Source organism: Parambassis ranga, chromosome 15 (assembly GCF_900634625.1).
Source record: "Parambassis ranga chromosome 15, fParRan2.1, whole genome shotgun sequence".
In the NCBI taxonomy this organism is placed as follows: domain Eukaryota; kingdom Metazoa; phylum Chordata; class Actinopteri; family Ambassidae; genus Parambassis; species Parambassis ranga.
In genome coordinates, this window is record NC_041035.1 from 3,833,625 (window position 1) to 3,854,424 (window position 20,800).

At 40.4% G+C, this 20,800-nt stretch overlaps 1 protein-coding gene across 2 annotated transcripts; it reads left to right on the top strand.

Annotated features, from left to right (window-relative positions):
* Positions 1-2,037: 2,037 nt before the first annotated feature.
* Positions 2,038-20,800, top strand: LOC114447696 (complement C3-like). 2 transcript variants are annotated; one of them, XM_028424098.1, is made up of 43 exons: positions 2,038-2,163; positions 2,693-2,891; positions 2,971-3,133; positions 3,916-4,004; positions 4,093-4,184; positions 4,946-5,028; positions 5,110-5,197; positions 5,301-5,403; positions 5,531-5,651; positions 6,573-6,688; positions 6,789-6,935; positions 7,042-7,141; positions 7,217-7,305; positions 7,405-7,596; positions 7,698-7,853; positions 7,958-8,087; positions 8,860-8,928; positions 9,031-9,228; positions 9,310-9,430; positions 9,523-9,611; positions 9,750-9,889; positions 10,542-10,754; positions 11,611-11,674; positions 11,766-11,855; positions 11,984-12,190; positions 14,305-14,380; positions 14,489-14,648; positions 14,809-14,904; positions 15,368-15,518; positions 15,979-16,064; positions 16,321-16,398; positions 16,483-16,638; positions 16,743-16,805; positions 16,880-16,961; positions 17,048-17,096; positions 17,178-17,268; positions 17,365-17,454; positions 17,532-17,634; positions 17,763-17,852; positions 19,010-19,102; positions 19,207-19,290; positions 20,285-20,429; positions 20,532-20,800. In XM_028424098.1, exons 1-43 carry the CDS (start codon positions 2,093-2,095, stop codon positions 20,668-20,670), a joined length of 4,962 nt encoding a protein of 1,653 aa, XP_028279899.1. In that variant the 5' UTR covers positions 2,038-2,092; the 3' UTR covers positions 20,671-20,800. The 2 variants fall into 2 exon arrangements, with proteins under 2 accessions (XP_028279899.1, XP_028279900.1); XM_028424099.1 differs by lacking the exon at positions 2,693-2,891 and having other exon boundaries at positions 2,077-2,163.

Sequence of the window (20,800 nt, forward strand, 5' to 3'; positions counted from 1 at the left end):
CAATGAAAAACTTGTTGTCTCAACATGTCTGTCTCTAACTGCCCCTACACTCATATTTTCTTGTCAGCTCAACAAAGACAGGAGAGTTGGCATTTGAGCGCTTGGCTATGCACCTTTCTCACCTCACATAACTCTCAACCAACATTAACACAATAATAAAAGCAATCACAAGACTGAATTTCAGTATCTCTTTTTACTGAAGTGAGGGGTCAGCTAGGTTACACCAGGCAGGCTGGCACACACACACAGAGCAGGTTCATGTTCACTTGGGAAGTGCTGGCTGATCCATCTTCCCTCTCATCAGACAGACTGGATGTGCTCAACAAGAACATTGGGTGTTATTTCCTCTTAAAAAGTAGATTGATAGATCATCATAATTATTATACTTTTTCTTTTACAAAAAACAAACAAACAGATAAAACAATTGAATACAAATAATTAAAATATGTTGCATTAAGTGTGTTTAATATAATAGAAAGTATGCGCACACACACACACCAGAAGCAGCAGTTTAGGTGAACATGTTTAGTGGAGGAGGAGGCGGATGCAGCAGCTCAGTGGTAGAGCAGGGTTGTCCAATAACCGGAAGGTCGGACTTGTAGAGTTCTTTCTTGCCTTCTTGCTTCAAGAAAACTCCACAAGTCCAGACGCCTTGCTTCAGTCTTCTCTAGGACCACACACGTGTTTCTCATGAAGTATGAACAGTTTGTTTTCGTTCTTGCCACCTCTGAAACACAAACAGATTTCTCTGTTCTCTGGATATGTAACAAGCTCTACAAAGCACTTTTATTTTATTTTATTTATTTTTTTTACAGCAAGGGGACAGCACAGAAAAGTGATTAAAAGGGCAGCAGTGGCTCAGTGGTATAGCAGGGTTGTCCAATAACTGGAAGGTTGGTGGTTCGATCCTCCCTAGTCACTGTTGTGTGTCCTTGGGCAAGGCACTTTACCTCTGGTGTATGGTGCTCTTTGCTGGGCTGCCTTAAGCGATTTCCCCATTGTGGGACTTATAAATATAAAAAAGTAATAACCAAATTAATCATCAGGAGTAAAATTACTATAAGTTGGTTGAAGGGGTCTAAATGTGGGTTTCAATATATTTTTGGTTAATTTCCCAGCCCTCAAATATTTTAATTGGGGTGGTGCTGATAAATAGAAAAAAACACACAAAATGGCTCATTTTTAATAGAAAAATGTGGACTGGATTTTTTTTTAACTTTTATTACAGTCTTGGTCATGTCAAACATTAGTAACAACATTGACTTTAATGCATTATTAGTTTTTGCACAGCGCTGGATTTTCATTTTTTTCTCCCTTGCGTGTTGTTCATGGACATTTTTGTCCCATAGACTTCCATTATAACCACATTTTTTGACTGCACAGCCATGGCACTACATAATCATGCATTCGTAGAGAAGATTGAAGCAAGGTGCCTGGACTTGTAGAGTTTTCTTGAAGACGTTTCGCTGCTCATCCAAGCAGCTTCATCAGTTCTAACTGTTTGGTGGGGAAACATAGTTTTTATGTCCCTACAATGTAACATTATAGAAAAAAAACAAATACAGTAAAGTGTTGAAATATGTCCCCTCGTTCATATTTCAGTGGTAGAACAACACACCAGTGGCCTGAATTAATCAACGACAACAGCTAAACAAAAACAGTCCCAGCAACTGAAACATCAAAAGGTCCTGCCAGGTATTTTACCTTGAAATTACTCAACACAGCTTGCGCCACACTACTTTGTACACATTGATCATTATTCATGCATCTAATTTAGAATATGAACAATTCACATTTTTCCAAACAAGACAAGACTGAACGAATGCTGAGGCATCGTTTGACCGTCTTAGGTCAGGTTGTCCACCATTTTTATTTTCAAACATCCAGACCTGTATTGATTTTTTATCATTTACCCTTTATGCCATAGAGTTCATCAAACTTAAACCCGGTTTCATAACTGCTGCTGGGAAATCACGTGTAATTATTTGCAACTACGTGTTTTCAGGAGCAGGAGGAGCATGGAGGAGGCAGCAGTGAGGTGGATAAAAGGAGGGTGCTGCAGAGCCACAGGCTACACTGACAGCAGAGCAGGATGAGGGGGACTCTGTCGCTGCTGCTGGCCTCTCTAGCCTCCCTAACTTTTCCAACTGATGCAGTTCCATTGTGAGTAGACCTTTGTTATTACCACAGAACCCGAGGTATGGGTAACATCTATTTAATTTGTTCAGTTTAGGTATATGCACAGTAATCATGACTTTAAACACTGGCAGGCAGCTACTTAAAGTTTATACTAGCTAATAATCAAAAGGTCACCGTCACATCGATGTGGGAGGGACAAGTATAATCTGAATTATGCAGGATCTGTAGAAAATAAAACTTGATGTTCTCTGCAGTCATGTGGAAGAAACGTGCACATTTCAGCTTGAGTACAAAAATCATAGGAGGGAGAGGGAGATCAAGAGAGATTTACTTTAGTCACATCAGGCAAACACGAGGAAGAAGATAAGGCACTCTGGTCATTACAATAATAAAAAAAACAACAACAACAACAAAACCTAAAATGTACTAACATTCTGATCTAGAATATCAGATCCCTAATAGGATTCATTTCACCAGAAATGAGAGTGAGTAGTTTATCCTGAATGTCTCTATGTCAGGAGAATATTCCCTCTTTCTGCCCTACTCTATGCAGGAAAGTGCTGTCTGCCCCCAACCTGCTGAGGGTGGGAACACTAGAAAAGATCTTTGTGGAGATGCAAGACTGCACTGAAAATGAAAACATCACTGTAAACATCAGAGTGAAGAACCATCCAACCAAAAGCAAAGAGCTGGCACACACCACTGTGACCCTTAACAAAGCAAACATGTTCCAGGCATTTGGGGAAATAGCGGTGAATAAATAGGTTACTGGCCTCTAGAAACATTGATTATTCAGAAGTGCTATGATACACTTTTAAAATCTGGTTTCAGATTCCTACTGCAGACTTCAGCAGGGATGCCTCCATGAAGCAGCATGTTTACCTGCAAGCTGATTTTCCTGGACAAACACTGGAGAAGGTTGTTTTAGTGTCCTTCCAGTCTGGCTACATCTTTATTCAGACGGACAAGACCCTCTACACCCCTAACAGCAAAGGTGAGGAGTGTGTTACGTGACTACTTTTGAGATGATTGCCAGAAGATTTTTTTAACATGTTTAACCTTATGCACTGTTCGGGACATTTTTGTCCTCTGAGAGAAATTTTTCTGTTTATTTTGGCCATAACTTTGTCAATATGTGAACGAATTGAATCATTTTTGCTCAACAAGCTTAATTTTACATACATTTTGTTAATATGATTATAAAATTTTCCATAGGTCAACAGTACACTGTGGGCAAATTTTACCCCCTTATGTGTTGTTCGGGACAAAAACGTCCCCTAACTTTAACGGTTTTAAAAATATATCAGATAAATATTTTTTTGAAATTTTTTTGCATAGACCTTTAAATGAACTTCAGTTCTGATCAACAGTAGTGAAAAAAAGGGTTTCAGGATTTTAACCCTTTAATCACCAATTTTATAAGGGGTGGTGCTGAAAATTGGAAAAAAATACACAAAATGGCTCATTTTTAATAGAAAAGGTGAATGTGGACTGGATTTTTTTTTTCAATTTTCCTGGGGGAAAATGATTTTTTCACTACTGTTGATTAGAACTGAAGTTAATTAAAAGGTCTATGCAAAAAAATTTCAAAAAAATATTTATCTGATATATTTTTAAAACCGTTAAAGTTAGGGGATGTTTTTGTCCCGAACAACACATAAGGGTAGTGTTTGCGAACAGTCCATGAGGGTTAAAGTCTGTGCCACAATAAAAGCAATTACATGACAAAAATCCAAATTTGTACACCCTCCTTTAACCTCTTCCTTCATTTGTTAGTTCACTATAGGATATTTGGAGTGACACCTGACATGAAGCCTGTAGGGGAGAACACTGGAACTGATTCTACCATTTCCATCGAGATTGTGGTATTGTGTTTTACTCTTTATAACATCAGATTAGCCAGTATTTGCAACATAAATGTATATAAATGAGTTTAATGTTCTCTTTTCTCAGACCCCTGATAACATCATTTTGCAGCATTCAGATAGTGTTACCATGACATCAGGAATGTACTCTGGACATTATGCACTCGGTGAAATTGTTAGGTGGGTATTTCATTGTACTGTTATTACCACCAGATGCACAAGATTAGAACATTCATGGTCACATGCTGCTTAGCAACACACATGTTAGGTTTTGCTTGTTCTAATGGTTCTAATAGATCCAGAAGCAGACCACAGATAGAAGGAAGTTGAGATGATTTAATTGATCAAACACACAGGTTTGAGCTGAATTTAAACAAAGGGGAGGCTGACTGGCAGGGTTGCTGGCTGGAGGGGCAGTGTCGACCACCTGGGGAAAAGGAGCAAAAACGAGTTTCACGAGAGAGTATTCACAAGAAAAGCAGTTTCAAGGCGGCATGAATGTTACCGCAGAAGGTAGGACAATCCAGCGACGAAGCGCAGTCAGGCACATGTTTAAGGCATGGATGGAACACAGGTGTGCCCACCCCCAGCCAACCGGAGACCACGCCCTGCCATTCTGAAAAAGAAGGAGCCGCCTGCAGGAGACGGAACAAAAAAACACCCAAGCACAAAATACACAAAACAGTGTGCAAAAAAACAGATTATAAAAACAAGCAAGTCAAGACTTAGGAACAATTTCAAGATCAACACACCACACACAGTGCAGTAATGCTGCTTCTATTGTGCTGTTGTCTAAAACTCAGTTGAATTCTAAGCTTCTTTCTGTTACATTTACTACAGATGCTGCAGTCTAAAAGACTTCATAGAGATAAACGTACAACCCTTTACAAAGAAACGATTAAGTACGAAGTTTTTTTTTTACTTTGTTTTTGTGTGCCTAGCACTGGAGTGTGGAAGTTGGTGGCAATGTTCCAAAGCAACCCACAGCAGACCTTTTCTGCAGAGTTCGAGGTCAAAGAGTACGGTAAGACCTTCTATTCTTAAATGCAGGTATTTTTTTTATTTCTTTACCAAAATTGTAAATAAAAGTATTTTCCTTTTTCAGTCCTGCCCAGTTTTGAGGTTAAACTAACACCTTCAAGCAATTTCTTCTATGTGGACAGTGAAGAGTTCACTGTTGACATCGCAGCTACGTATGTGTTTTGTTGTTGCTTTTTTAAGGATTACTTGTTGTGTGGTGCTTGTTTTATTTATTTTATTGTATGGGTTAAATGTGTCTTCCTCTTGTGGTTTCAGGTATCTGTTTGGTCAGGAAGTGGAAGGAACAGCCTATGTCGTATTCGGAGTTATATGTGAAGGTCAGAAGAAGAGCTTTTCAGCTTCTCTTCAGAGAGTGCAGGTAAGTACCCACTGTGTCTCGTGTCTGTGAAGTAAAACACTGTATCTGCCATCATGACTTTACATTAAAATGTACCTGTTCACTGAGTTATTGCTGTAATATCCATTGCCTTATCATGTCCCATTAGATTCAAAGAGGTAAAGGAAAGGCTTCGCTGAGACAGAATCACATCACACAGACTTACTCAAACATCCTTGACCTTGAGAAGAAGTTCTTATATGTAGCTGTCAGTGTGCTGACAGATACCGGTAAGTCAGAAAGTATTAGATCTATACATTGTCTTTTTATTTTATTTTAAAGGCCCGAGCACGAAACGTGCAAGAGCCCTATTGAAATGCAAGCGTTTATTATTATTAGGGCCCGAGCACGAAACATAGGGGAATTGCTTGATAGGGCTGAAAATTGGTGCGCTTTCCCTTAAGGGGTTAGGGACCAAAAGTGATCAAAAACGCAGCACTTCATCATACGGTCTGGCTGTGGCGCCACCACGAAGTGGACCCTTCGCCAACGCACAGGAAATAGATGTTTTTGTGGCTGTATCTCCCTCATACTTCATCATATGTGGATGACACTTTACAGCCATGCTGAACATCTGACCCTGCACGCATTGACATGCTCATAGGCTACAGTCACTGCGCCACCTACTGGCCGGTGGACCTGTCTTTTGTATTTGTATGTTTTGGTGTACTCTGCCCTGCAGACCGCAGCTTGTGCCGGTACCAGGGGAAAGAGGACATGGAAAGATAGGAGGGTGGCGGCTGCGAGTCCTGAGGACCGCAAGGAGTCCGTCATCGCTGCTTGCAGCTTTAATTTTAATTTTCTTTTGGTTAATCAAACATGAACACATAATTTCAATAAAGCAAAAGTTGTCTTCTTGTGGTAAATTATGCAATTTGTTATAACAATAGGAAAACAATACTGTTGTTTCCTGCAGGGACAGCTGAAGCAAATAAAAACAAATGAAGATATGATGATGTGTGTAGGCTGCTGTTGCGTTACAGTCATGATAGCAATTATTACAGCTGACATGTGATCAGACCTGTGGAACACAATGTTTTATTGTGAGAAAGAGAGCTTTGTGGAATGTGTTTTAGGACAGCCATTTTCAGCTGTCTGTATCTGAATCAGAGAGGAAAGTGTAACATGTTCTCTTTGTGCTTCTGTCACAGGTAGTGAAATGGTGGAGGCAGAGCTGAGAGGTATCCAGATTGTCCAGTCACCGTACACCATCCACTTCAAAAGAACTCCAAAATACTTCAAACCAGGAATGACCTTTGATGTTTGGGTAAAATATGAATTTATATTTAACAGTATTTCCACTTTAATACTAAAATGTGTGTTATTGCAGCCTCACTGTCTGATTGTGTTTGTATGTTTGATGGCAGATTGAAGTTCTGAATCCTGATGAGTCTCCGGCAGCTGGTGTTCCAGTTGTTGTTATTCCTGGTGATGACAGTGGCATTACTGAAGACAATGGCATGGCAAGGCTTACCATCAATACAGTGGCAATGCAAAAAACACTGGAAATCACTGTAAGTCTGCAGCGGTAAAAACATGCCTGTTCGTATTGTTCTTTTGTTCTTTTGTTCACTATGTGTGTGTGTGTGTGTGTGTGTGTGTGGCCACTTTAAATTACAGGCAAAGACGCTTGATAGGCGTATTTCAGATAAACGTCAAACATCTGCCAACATGACAGCTTTTCCATACCAAACCAACAGCAACCATTATATCCACATAAGTGAGGAGTATTCTTAAATAACATTAGGAGTCGCGCAACACTACTACACTCATTGCAACATATCTTTTTTTACAGGTGTCGATGCAACTGAGATGAAATTAGGAAAGAACTTAAAGGTCCTGCTCTACCTCAACACCAAGGGAAATCATGACATCACATTGCTGGTGAGATGTCTTACATAATATATGTTTTAGACTGTGCCTGAAAGGGCATAGTATGCAACTGTTCTTAAATAAAAATGAATGTTTAATCTGTATCCACAGATCCTGAGCAGAGGCCAGCTCGTGGACTTTAAACGTAAAAGGACAGAGGGCCAACTTCTGATTGCGGCGATATTTCCTATCGACAGGGAAATGCTACCTTCATTCCGTGTTGTAGCCTACTACCATCCAACTGCCGATGAAGTGGTGTCAGACTCTGTTTGGGTGAACGTAAAAGTCTCCTGCATGGGCATGGTGAGAGATACAATGTAAAAGAAAAAGGACAAAAATATGAATCACTTCTTAAACACATTTTTAAGCATCTGCATGTGTCATTTATTGCGCTTCTCCTTTAGTTAAGGCTGGAGCCAACAAGACATGTACCATCCTATGAACCCAGTAAGATGTTTGGTATGAGAGTCACAGGAGATCCAGGGGCCACAGTGGGACTGGTCGCAGTTGACAAAGGTGTCTACGTCTTAAACAACAAGCTGCGACTCACCCAGAAAAAGGTTATTTTCTTTTCAAATAAATTGCTTTTTAGTAGTTTTAAACCCATGAAGTCAAACGATGTTTACCCGCAGTAACCCTGGATTTATGGATTTCTACGCTGCAGATATGGGACATAGTAGAGGAGCATGACACAGGATGCACACCAGGAGGAGGAAAGGACAGTATGGGTGTGTTCTTTGATGCTGGCCTTCTGTTTGTGACCAGCACTGCTTCTGGGACCCCGTACAGACAAGGTGCTCTGGTTATAACAGCCTTATTTTATCCACATAAACAGCACAATGTGACATCTGAGAAAAATGAAATGTAACTCAACTTGTATCAAAGGTAATTACTGAATTCTGGACCTTTTCTTTGCTGCATTTGTACATACATACTCCACAAAAACAGAGAAATCTGTTTGTGTTCCTGAGGTGACAAGAACAAGAATGTTCATTTCGGCCCGGACTTTTCATACTTCACGAGCTTCATATATGTGCAGAACTCCCGCTGCAGGGATAACGAGCCAGTGATGTTCAGAGAGGTCGCGTGTTTGTGCTGGTAGCACGATAATAGATTGAACAATAGGTCTGGCAGACAGTATTGTTTGACCTGTGTGGATTCTGTGCACCTGACGAAGCTTTTCCGCTTCTTCTTGTGGAGTATGTAACAGCCTTTACCGTAACACTTTATATAGACAAGCATCTAAAATCCTTGTGTCAGCTGGCACCTAGTGAGCTTTTTTAGATCAAAGGTATCAAAGGTAACGTTCAAAAAGATTGGGAAAAAGTTCTTCAATTTAATAAAAAAGTAGGAAACCTTTAGCTTGTTGTTAGTACAGCAAATCAGCAGCATCAAAGTGGATTCAACTCTGATAACAACAAGGCACAGTGCACTGATGCACTCAATACTGCATAGTTACACAATTGAAAATAATGTGTATTTGTTTGTGTATTTGACCCCAGTTGTTTCTTTTTTTAATCATGATGAATGTATTTAGCATATTAAAGACTTGGTCTGTATTTGCAGGACTGAAATGCGCTGCCCCAGAAAGGAAAAAACGAGCTGCTACCTTAATGGAGGTCACAACCAGTATGTGTAAGTATTTGTTTGCTTGTGTGCACTTCTTAAATGAAGAACAACACAATTCTAACACTAATATTTCTCCCAAGATGTAAACATGAATCTTTCCCCCCCCAGTAAGTAGATATCAGGAGAAAACAGAGCGTGAGTGTTGTTTGGATGGCATGAAAGAAATCCCTGTTTCATATTCCTGCGAGAGACGCATGAACTACATTGTGGATGGTCAGGCTTGCAAAGATGCCTTCCTTTACTGCTGTACTGAGATGAAAAAAGTGCGAAAGGAGAGGAGGGAGGAAAATCTTCAGCTGGCTCGCAGTAAGACATGAGAACAAGGCGTGGATGATGGTTATGTGTGGTTCTTATTTAAAAACTATGATACTATGTTTTGTACTTCAGGTGAGGACAATGACAGTGATTACTTGGACAGCACCGAGATTGTTTCTCGCACAAAATTTCCTGAAAGTTGGGAGTGGACAATAATCACCTTGCCTGCTTGTTCTCCAGTAACACCTAACTGGTGAGACAACTGAAATCTGTATACACATATCTGTATGTATTCAGCCCTTTCTAATGTAAAGCTGCTGTGTCAACACTTCCTCTGCATTTCAGTGAGACCACATCAATTTCAAAAGGTGTTCCTTTGCCAGGCTCAATCACAACATGGCAGTTCACTGGAATTAGCCTGTCAAGAACCCGCGGTGAGGATTCAGCCGCAGATACCTGTCTGTGAATTCAGCAATTATTCCCACAAATGTGGCTCTTTCCTACACTTGTGGGGGCTCTCCTTTTTTAACTTCCTGCAAAATCCAAGTCTGATTTATTGTCTTATTTTTAAGGAATCTGTGTTGGTGAGCCAATGTCAGTGATTGTGAAGAAGGAATTCTTCATTGATCTCAGACTGCCTTATTCTGCTGTCCGTGATGAGCAGCTGGAAATTAAAGCAATCCTTCACAACTACAGTCCTGAGTCTGTCACAGTAAGGCTAAAACAACACTTAACAGTGGACCTAAAACACAATGTGGAGAAAAAAGGAATTATAACAGCTCCTTCTGTAGTCTACCGTAAAACTTCAAATAATAGCTGGGTCCCGAACTGATGCCGGTCCAATTATGGATTTGGACATATAAAGGCCGGCCTTAATTATAAGCCGGGTCTGATTTTCTCATAAGGTAAGGAGCAAATATATAGCTATAAATATAACACAAAAAACAACATCAATTTATGCCAACGTGTGACATTGTCATGGAGACACATGAACAAAGCTAAAGAAATGTACGATGACATTAATGATGGAAGGGATGTGGACAACTTTTCAGCTAGTTGTGGATGGCTTTTTCGCCGGAATATTTAAAGGCCTGCCCCAAATAGTCGCCTGTCCCAAATATAAGCAGGGACAATTTTGCGATTTAGGCAAATAAAGGCCCGGGCTATTATTTGAAGTTTTACGGTATGTACACTTTTCTACATTTGCTCAGATATATCATTGCATCATGATGATATTTTTATTGAAGATAGATGCTTCTTCTTCTTCTTGAAGGTTCTATTTGTAAATGCAAAGAATAGAAATGTTGTATTTGATCACCTACACATATCTCAGCCTTTTTCTTCATCTTTGTCCTGCCTCGAAGGTACGTGTGGAACTCATTGAGGAAGAGCATGTGTGCAGTGCAGCCTCAAGGCGTGGAAAGTATCGTCAGGAGGTCACTATTAGGGCGGAGACTTCGCGATCTGTACCTTTTGTCATCATTCCCATGAAGGACGGCGAACGTACCATTGAGGTCAAAGCAGCTGTGAAGGGCTCATCGATAAGTGATGGAATCATAAAAAAGTTGCTGGTGGTGGTGAGAGAGACTGTATATCTTGTTTGTCGGTGCCCTTTAGACCAGCGGTCCCCAACCTTTTTTGCACCACGGACCGGTATCATGTAAAACAATATTTTTACGGACCGGCACAGAAAAAAATAAATAAAATAAAAACAAAGTGCATACAAAGACAACTTACTCTTATGCTTAATTAGTGGGAGCTTTTGAGCTTTCTCAGCAATGAGGCGGTCCCATTTGGGGATAATGGAAGACAATGACGTTATTAATTGCTTCTGTCCTTCTTGTTCACGTTTTCTTCTTTCAAAAAACTCCATGGCTTGTCTTTTAATGCAGGGTGCTTGGTCTTAAGTGCCAAAGCAGTTCTGAAGGCTTCGTTGCCTCATTTGCGAGTCTTTCGCCACATATCACTCAGAGCGGACTTGGTGTGTGAGAATTACTTGTTGCAATATATCCGTATAGGACTCCTGATACAGTCTTTTAAATGCGGGTTTCTTTTTCTTTGAAGGGGTAGGCTCCTCTTCTTCTGTCTCCTCGTTAGGCCTTTTCCCCTTTCCGAAGAAGCTCTCCAAAGACGTTTGTTTTTTATTCATTTTTGCTAGCTTGTGGGCTTAATTTTGGGGTGCCGTATCCCGTGACCGAGACAAGCGTCTGGGCAGGAGCTTAAAGGCACAGGCGGATGAATCTGATCGATTTATAAATGAAACAGCTTTCAGACTCAGATAATGAATAATATATTTTTTGCTCAGTCTTTCTATGCGGCCCGGTACCAAATGACCCATGGACCGGTACGATCCCCGGCCCGGTGGTTGGGGACCACTGCTTTAGACTACTGTCAGAATGAATTAACACTAATCTGACCTGTTTTTCTTCACAGCCTAAAGGCGTGCTGATCAAAACCCCTATAGTCATACCTATAGATCCAACAAAAATAGGCGTTGGTGAGTTTACTGATTAAAGCTACATTATAGTGATGTAGTAAGATTTATTTTGTATTATTTACACCCATCTCCACTTGGTTTCTTCCTTCAGATGGTAAACAAGAACAAACTATAAACAGTGGAATTGCTAGAAGTGATGTGGTTCCAAACACACCTACAAGCACACAGATTTATGTGATGGGTGAGATGTAGCATGTAGCAGTATGAGCTGTAATGCATGAACTATAACCTCTACATTGGTGTAAATAGTGATCTCACTGATTGATTGTTGTGATTGTTGAGCTTTTCCTGTCATGTGTTTGCATCCAGGGAGAGAACAAGTTAGTGTACTGGTGGAGAATGTAATCAGTGGATCATCAATGGCATCTTTTATCCTCCAGCCCTCTGGATGTGGAGAGCAGAACATGATAACCATGACTCTGCCCGTCATTGCAACCACATATTTGGACAAAACTAACCAATGGGAAACTGTGGGGTTTCAGAAACGGGATGAGGCCCTTGGACACATAACAACTGGTAAGCTCATACAGATGTAAGTGCAGTATCTGTGTAATTTGGTAAGTGCCTATAGAGTGCATAGGATCTCAGTCCAAAGGACTTCTAAAATGCTTCCAGTAGACATGAATCAATGCAGAATTGAATGACAGTCAGTAAAAAGCAGCAGTGCAGGATAGCAATCCTCAAATCAAGATGGCGCGTTGTGCATGGTATGGTGTCTGGCTCTGTCAAGAACACTATTAATTATTGTGTTTCTGCTGTATGTCACTCATGATGTGTCATCTCTGCTGATGTATGATTGCCTAACACTGTTAAAAGTACGGGACTTCTGCTGTTTGTTTTTAATGCAGCTTTTACAGGTCCCTCGGTCTAGGTGCAAGCTGCTTGTCAACCTGCCACTGTTTAAAGCTCACCTATTCAGGATGGCTTTTAATACATCACTGTGTCTCTTTTTATATGTTTTATTGTGTTTATTGGTATTCTTTTATTGTTTTTATTATTTCTTTCATTCTTACTGTTTTTGCACTTAAATTTGGGCAGCAGTGGCTCAGTGGTAGAGCAGGGTTGTCCAATAACCAGAAGGTTGGTGGTTCGACCCCTAGTCATTGTTGTGTCCTTGGGTAAGACCCACATTGCCTCCAGTGCACTCACTGGTGTGTGAATCGGCAGTGGTTGGAGAGGCTGTACAGTCATGGCCAAAAGTTTTGGCAGTGGCACAAATTCTGTGTTTTAACCATTATTTAACAATGGCTTCCTCCAAAGAAATGTTTGCAGCCTTCATTACTTTTCATTAGTGGCCTCACATGCAAGGAAAGTGATTCTAAGAATATTGCACCTGAAAGAACTATTTACCGGATCATCAGGAGATAGGTTCAACTGCTGTAAGGAAGGCTTCAGGACGTCCAAGATTGTCCGGCCAGGACCGCTTTCTTCTGCGGACTCAGCTACAGAATTGTGTAGCCACCAGTACAGAGCTTGTTCAGGAGTGGCAACAAGCAGGTGTGAGTGCATCTGCATGCACAGTGAGGCAAAGACTTTTTGACAATGGTCTGGTGTCAAGGAGGGCCGCAAAGAAGCCACTTCTGTCCAATAAAAATATGAAGGACAGACTCAATTTCTGCAGAATGTACAAGGACTGGACAGCAGAGGACTGGTCCAAAATAATTTTTTTCTGATGAAGCTCCCTTCAGACTTTTTAGGACAGCTGGGAGATCAGATGTTCAGGGAAGAAAAGGAGAATGATGCCATGCGTCCTGTGTTGCACCAACAGTGAAACATCCTGAAACTATGCATGTGTGTTTTTTTTTTTATTTTTATTTTAGATACTGTATTAAGCCCAGAGGGAAATTCTTTACGGCTGTGTCATACAATGACTAGCAAGGCGCGCGACTAGGGAGGGAGGAGTTGGGATTGAACCACCAACCTTCCGGATACTAGACAACCCTGCTATACCACTGCGCCACTGTTGTCCCCTTATGTGGTGTTGCCTCTCATCCATGGGATTGGGCTCACCCCAAAAAACACTAATGAATGAAGAATGGTACCAAAAGGTCCTGCAGGAGAAACTTCTGCCAATAATCCAGGAGCAGTTTGATGGAGATCTGTGTGTTTTCCAGCATGATGAAGCACCATGTCAAGGCAAAAGTGATAATCAAGTGGCTTGGAGAGCATGCCACAATGAATTGCAGAAGTTATGAAGAAAAAAAGTCAACACTGTAAATATTGACTCTTCATGCAAATTTGATGTATTTGGCAATAAATATCTTTAAAAGTTATGAAATTATTATAATTCTTCTTCAATTTAGCATTGAAACATGTGTAAAAAATAATCACAAGCAGGAAAGTTTGTAAAATGTGAAATTTGTGCCACTGCCAAAAACTTTTGCCCATGACTGTAGGTGCACCTTGGCAGCCACCACTGTAGTTTACCACTGTCACTTTGTGTATGAATGTGGTGTGAATGAATAATGCATCTGTTAAGGGCCTTCGAGTGTCCTAAAAAGCGCTATATAAGTTCAATGTATTCTTATTATTATTATTATTAAATCGCTTTGGTTGTAGTAAGGCGCTTTATAAATAAAGGTTGATCGATTGATCAATTAAAAATGATCAATTAAAAATTTTTTTTGCAGGCTACCATAACGAGCTGGCTTACCGCAATGATGATGGGTCGTTTAGTACGTTTGTCAATGGAATAAACAGCACCTGGTAAGGCACTCGAACATCCATTCATTGAAATATACCTTTTGTGAGTTTGTATTGTATGTGCAACAAAATGAAACTAAACTAAATGCACTCTCTCTTGTCTTATTTAAGGCTGACAGCCTATGTTCTCAAGGTGTTTTCCATGTCCCACCCTCTGGTAAAAGTGGAAAACAACGTGCTCTGTAATGCTGTAAACTTCCTGATTCTCAAAACACAGGAACCTGATGGCAAGTTTTGCGAAGTTGGAAGAGTAGTCCATGGCGAGATGATTGTAAGTTCACAGATTTAATCCATCTTTCAAAGATGTACATGCCACTCATGACCTGTTTTTCAACTCTGAGGTTGGCAGTTTGATCCCCTGCCCTGGCTATGCACCCATGTGTTGATAAATATAGACTATTTACTGTGTGTGTGTGCGTGCGTGTGTGTAGGGTGATGTGGCCGGCAAAGACTCAGATGTCTCCTTGACAGCCTTCTGCCTCATTGCCATGCAGGAGTCAAAATCAATATGCAATGAATCTGTTAATGTGAGTACTACACTAAAATAATATTTTCTTGAAAAACAATCACCTCACAACATAGAGCTGTTTTTGTCTTTAATTAATAAATCCGATACATAAAATGTATGTTAACAATGACAAAATGAGGACCAATGAGAAAGTAACACTCTGGCAACATGCTAACAATAACCAAACAACCAAATGGTTCAGATTTTTTTTCCTGAACCGTCCCATGCCTAACATACACCAGTGTAAATATGCATGTAAATGTATTAAGTGCATTAAAGTAGCTAGAGTAAGTTTTGAAAATATGGGCGGTTCGTCCTTCTTATGTTTTATATGGATCATATGAAGAAGAAATGTAACATTCCTTAGGGGCAGCAGTGGCTCAGTGGTAGAGCAGGGTTGTCCAATAACCAGAAGGTTGGCGGTTACATTCATGATTCTTCTTGTTGATTTGTCTTTATTTCTCTTTTTTCCATCTGTGCAGAGTCTGTCTTCCAGCATAGACAAAGCAGTGGCATACCTGGAGAAGCGCTTGCCCAATGTTACCAACCCATATGCTATTGCCATGTCATCCTACGCCCTGTCTATTGAAAACAAACTGAACAAGCAGCTCCTCTACAACTTTGTTTCCTCAGGTCTGTTTTCACTCTCTATTTATACTCAGCACTTGATACTTACCAGTACTTACTAAAACATAGGTTACTAGGCTAGTTGTTTAGACATCACTAGTATCATGGTCATACTCATGCATGTGTGTCAGTCAACAACACAACAACAATCAACTATTTATTTCTGCATCCCAAAAAACACATTCATTTGCAGTGAAAGTATTAAGACAAATGTTGCGCCAGTCGCCAGTCATGCCCCACCACATTGGAAGGTGAGCACCTCCAATGGAAGACGGAACCAGGAAACACCAGCAGAAAAACAGAGTAGAATAGTGAAATTTGAAATAGTTTATTTCAAATTTTGTGAAAGCAATAATCAGAGCTTAATCGCAGCAGTTTTAACATTATACAGTAAAGAACTACTATTGATCTAATCTTGTTTAAAATACAGCATAGTAATAAAAAACCCTATTTGTGTGTCTTACAGACTTAGCCCACTGGACTGTACCTAGTGGAGATATTTACACACTGGAGGCCACAGCTTATGCTCTACTCGCTCTGGTCAAGGCCAAAGTGAGTTAGACCTGTGTGTGTTGGACAAGAAAAGACAGTAAAATATGTTTTATAGTTTTTATTAATATTCCAGTTTCTTTAGGTTGTCTTCATGACAATTTACAAAAACAGTTTTTTTGAATTAACAGAAATACCATGCCAAGTAAACTGGATAATTACTCCTGGATGCGTGTGCATATAACAAATACCCCCCACTCTCCAACGCTCCATTGGTAACAGACATTTCAACTCCTGTCTTGTGTGTGTGTTAATAAAGGCTTTAGAAGATGCAGGACGGGTTGTGAGATGGTTCAATCAACAGGATTTTGTGGGCGGAGGCTACGGTTCAACTCAGGTAACACAAAGTGTTTCTGACCATGCATTTGTTAGTTAGTTAGTTTTTTTACTTCATCTGAGCTTAATCTTGCGTTCTCTCCAGGCTACAATAACTGTGTACCAGGCTGTCGCAGAGTACTGGGCCATAGCTAAAGAACCAGAGTATGATCTGAATGTGGAAATCAAGGTGCAGGGACGGTTAAAGTCGGTCAGGTTCAGCTTCAACAGGAATAACCACTATGCTACAAGAAGAGAAAACGTGAGAATGCATTCATTCATACACACATAACCCATAATGTATATGTGTGTGTGTCCTCTGCTAATCCCTGTGTATATGTGCTATACATTTAAATCCCAAAACAGCTCAAGGATATTAACCAAAATGTGACAGTTGTTGCTACAGGCACAGGAGAAGCAACACTGAAAGTAAGTTGTTAAGTTATTACTTCTTATAGAATTTGTTTATAACAAAACAATATTAAAATTTATCTGTGTGACAGATGGTGTCACTGTATTATGCTGAGCCCAAACTAACAGAAAGTGACTGTAAGAGGTTTAATTTGTCAGTGGAGCTCATCCCAGGTAACTCAGTGCCCTCAGTCACTGTGTATTTTTATCCATTTGTCATGATTTCAACCTATACTTATGCTCATGTTGTTATCCATTAGAGCAAATGGGTGAAGACAACAGGGTATACAAGCTGAAGATTGAGGTTTTGTGAGTACATCACACATGTGATAATTCAGCTACAGTGCAGACATTTTGTAAATTTAATTCTTCCATCTTCTCTGTGTGCAGGCATAAGAACAGCAGCCATGATGCTAGCATGTCAATCTTAGATATCGGTTTGCTTACTGGCTTCACTCCTAACAAAGATGACCTGGATGCAGTAAGCATTTACATATATTCACCTTCAACAGAGTTCAAATATTTAATGTTTAAGAGGATCAAGGTTATGCATCCTAGTGTTTATCTCTCTGTGTAGTTGTCTAGTGGCCATGCCCGGATAATTTCAAAATATGAGATGAACAAATTCCTGTCAGAACGAGGTTCACTCATCCTCTACCTAGACAAGGTGAGGCACCTGTTCTCCCTCCTGTTACCCTTTTTCCACCTTTATTTTTTTTCTTAATTGTGTACATCTGTCCACAGGTATCACACAGTGAACCAGAGGAGATCAGTTTTAGGATCCATCAAGAGATCAAAGTGGGAGTCGTGCAGCCAGCTGCTGTGTCAGTCTATGAATACTATGACCGTAAGTCTAAGTAACATTCAGTTTCTGCTAGCTTCAAGATGTTATATTGTATTTAAATGTATGTACCATTTAAAACATTGCTTCAATTAGCACAAAATCATTTTCAGAAATCTCTCTTTCCATTGCAGAAACGCATTGTGTAAAATTCTACCATCCAGAGAGGAAAGCTGGACATCTACTGCGACTCTGCAATGGTGAAGATTGTCCATGTGCTGAAGGTGAGCATTATTCATTTATCATCCTGCATTATCTATGAACTTAGTTATATTGTATTAGACAACTAAAAATGGGGCCTAAACTAAGTAAGACATTTTCAAACCCAGCAAGTGTGCCGCTTACAAAGTGCATTTTTCCCTAAACGCCCATTAAAATTGGTTTACCATAAATCACCACTTTGTTGCTTGAAACTGTGTCATGAGGTGTTTCAATGGAGGACACAGATGCAGAAGAGGAGCCAGAGGTAAGAGTTAAACAAGATCCTTTAATACTAGCTAGGGTTTGGTACACAGGTGATGAGTCAGCGCGGCAACAGTACAAAAGGCAAAAACCATAGTCCGAAAGTCCAAGCAGAGTCAAACACAAGAGAAACCAAAAACACAGGGCTGAATGCTGAAACACCAAAAAACTCACGAAGGCCAACAGGCTGTAAAAAGACTGGTACACTTGGATTACTCACAAGACGAACTGGCAACGCGAGGGAAGAAAGACACAGACTATATACAAAGGGAGGCGGGAAGGCAATAGGACACAGGTGAGGCACATTAGGGCGGAGCAGGTAATCAACGGGAGGGGGAGGGAACACACATGAGGAAGGGGAAGTCAAGACACCTGAAACAAGAGGGGGAAACACAATGAAAACAGAACTAATGCGAAGGTAAACAAACTTCAAAATAAAAGCCCTGGCTCAAACCATGTCTAAATAAGCACCAATCAATCAACACATACATAAGTCAATTAAAAACGTAGGGGTCACACAAATTAAAAAATTAAATATTTAATAATTTCCAAAATAACATGGCGCTGTGTATCATCGATGAGCAATACTGAATTTTATATCCGCAGTGCTGTTTTCATTCAGCTACTACCAGCTGATATATGCCAATAGAGCATGGAGCCTAGTAAATTTAACTTGCAGTGCAAGTATGCTATCCATTTTAAAGTGAGAGAGGGACTGAATGAAGCAGCTCCACCTTCTTCCCCAAATGTGGTCACATTTGATTTCCAAAAAATAATTTGACAATAGTGACAAACGGAATGAGACAGAGGCCTCAGGCAGCATCAGCTCATCTTTATTTTTGTTGGATTTTACCTCAGATTCTTTGATCGTCACATGTATTCACACACAGTTACCTGGTGCCTATGTTTGTGTTTACAGAGAACTGCAGCATGCAGAAGAAGGGAGACATTAGCAATGAACTGCGCACACAAACAGTTTGTGAGAGTACTAGGACCCACAAAATCGAGTTTGGTAAGAAAACTGCATATGAAAGATGACTGCATATGACTGCATATGAAAATATGCAGTCTCTGAGTGTTTGTGAGGAGGGATCCACGTTGTCTCTCTGTCTGCAGTGTACAAAGTGAAAGTGGAAGAGTTCCAGCAAGATTCTACCACAGATCGTTACACAATGCGCATAGAGGAAATCATTAAAGAAGGTGGGTGTCTCTGCTTTCTTTTCCGCTTTCTTCGCTTTCTCTTCCCTGGTTAAAGTGGGCAAATCATCAGCGCTCACCTGTCTAACAGTGGGCCGTTAGCTAGTCCTGCACAAGGCCCTGACTGTCAGGGTTCGTCAGGAGGAGGACACAGGTGCAGTACGCAGAGAGCGGTTCAAAACTCAAAAAACGGTCTTTTATTTAAAGCCAGGAGGGCAAACAAAGCAAACTAAAATCACACAAGTGTGGCAAAAGGACGAGGCGAGGCAAAAACAAGAATTAAACAAAGACTAGAGCTAGGCTGAATCAAAAGACAAACAAAAAGGCAAACAATATTAAAATACATGGCATGGCAAGAAAAACCTGGGTAACGTGGCTTGGCTTCAGGACAAGAACAAACCCCAGGAGCAAACACCAGGTCGTAAAACTGACAGGTTCTGGTCGTTAACTGACCATTAACCAACAAGAGGGATCTTAGTCAGGTGAGTTCCTCCAAGATCCACCCACAGAGGTCCCGAGCGCATAGAGACTCCCCACCAGAACAGCAGCAGAACCAAAGAAGCCACTGGGAAAAAAAGTGAGTTGCCTCAGTTTAAACCCTTGGACATGACTATGACCTAGATGAATGGGAGCATCCACAGACAACCTGTCATTATTTCTGGAGTAAACACCACAGAGCTAGACTGGCAGAGATCATTTAGCTTATCTAGCAGATCACCATACAGGTTGGTTGTTGGATAACTACACTAGAAACAAAGAATCTATTCTGAAGGCAGAATAGATGCTACATCTTCATTATGCAGCAGCATGGTTTGTGTCTAACTGGTTAGCATGCTGACCTTCAGTGGATATCTCCATTTCTTAGGCATAATGTCATAGTTCTTGTTTCCTCACCTTCTGTTTTCTGTTTTTTTTTTCAAGTACAAGCTTACAACTTCCTGCTCTAAGAACCGGCTCTCTCTCTCTGTCTCTCTCCTCTCCTCTATCCCAATTACAGGAAACACTGATGTTGGTGCTTTGGGTAAACTGCGCATATTCCTCACGTTCCCACATTGCAGAGCAGCTTTAAATCTGATTAAAGGGAAAACCTACCTCATCATGGGCTCATCCAGAGACATTCGTAGAGTTGAACAGCATAAAACGTAAGGGTTTCTCCTATTTTTACAAATACATTTTACCTGTCTTGTACGTGTATATGTGTTACTGTTGAATGAAAAGAGTATTTTGTATTCTGCTGTTCTCAGGTATCAGTATGTGCTTGGTGAGAGGACCTGGGTTGAGTATTGGCCAACACCAGGAGAGTGTCAACTTGATCACCGAAATACGTGTTTGGGCTTGGAGGATATGGTCGAAACATACCGAGAATTTAGATGTGAGGACTAGTGCAACTGAAAGAAAGAAAGCCATCTTTGAAATTGGCCTTATTTTGCATTAAATTTCCCTGTTAAACATAGTCTACTATGATATAAAATGTATGCAGAAACTAAACTGTGATTAAAATGTGATCATCTTA

What these genes read in the sequence shown, in the direction of transcription:
- LOC114447696 (XM_028424098.1), top strand. Translation starts at nt 2,093, where the DNA reads ATGAGGGGGACTCTGTCGCTGCTGCTGGCCTCTCTAGCCTCCCTAACT. An exon ending in TCGCTCTGGTCAAGGCCAAA is followed by an intron (nt 16,065 to 16,320) that starts GTGAGTTAGACC and finishes GTGTTAATAAAG; the next exon opens with GCTTTAGAAGATGCAGGACG. An exon ending in AAGCTGAAGATTGAGGTTTT is followed by an intron (nt 17,097 to 17,177) that starts GTGAGTACATCA and finishes CTCTGTGTGCAG; the next exon opens with GCATAAGAACAGCAGCCATG.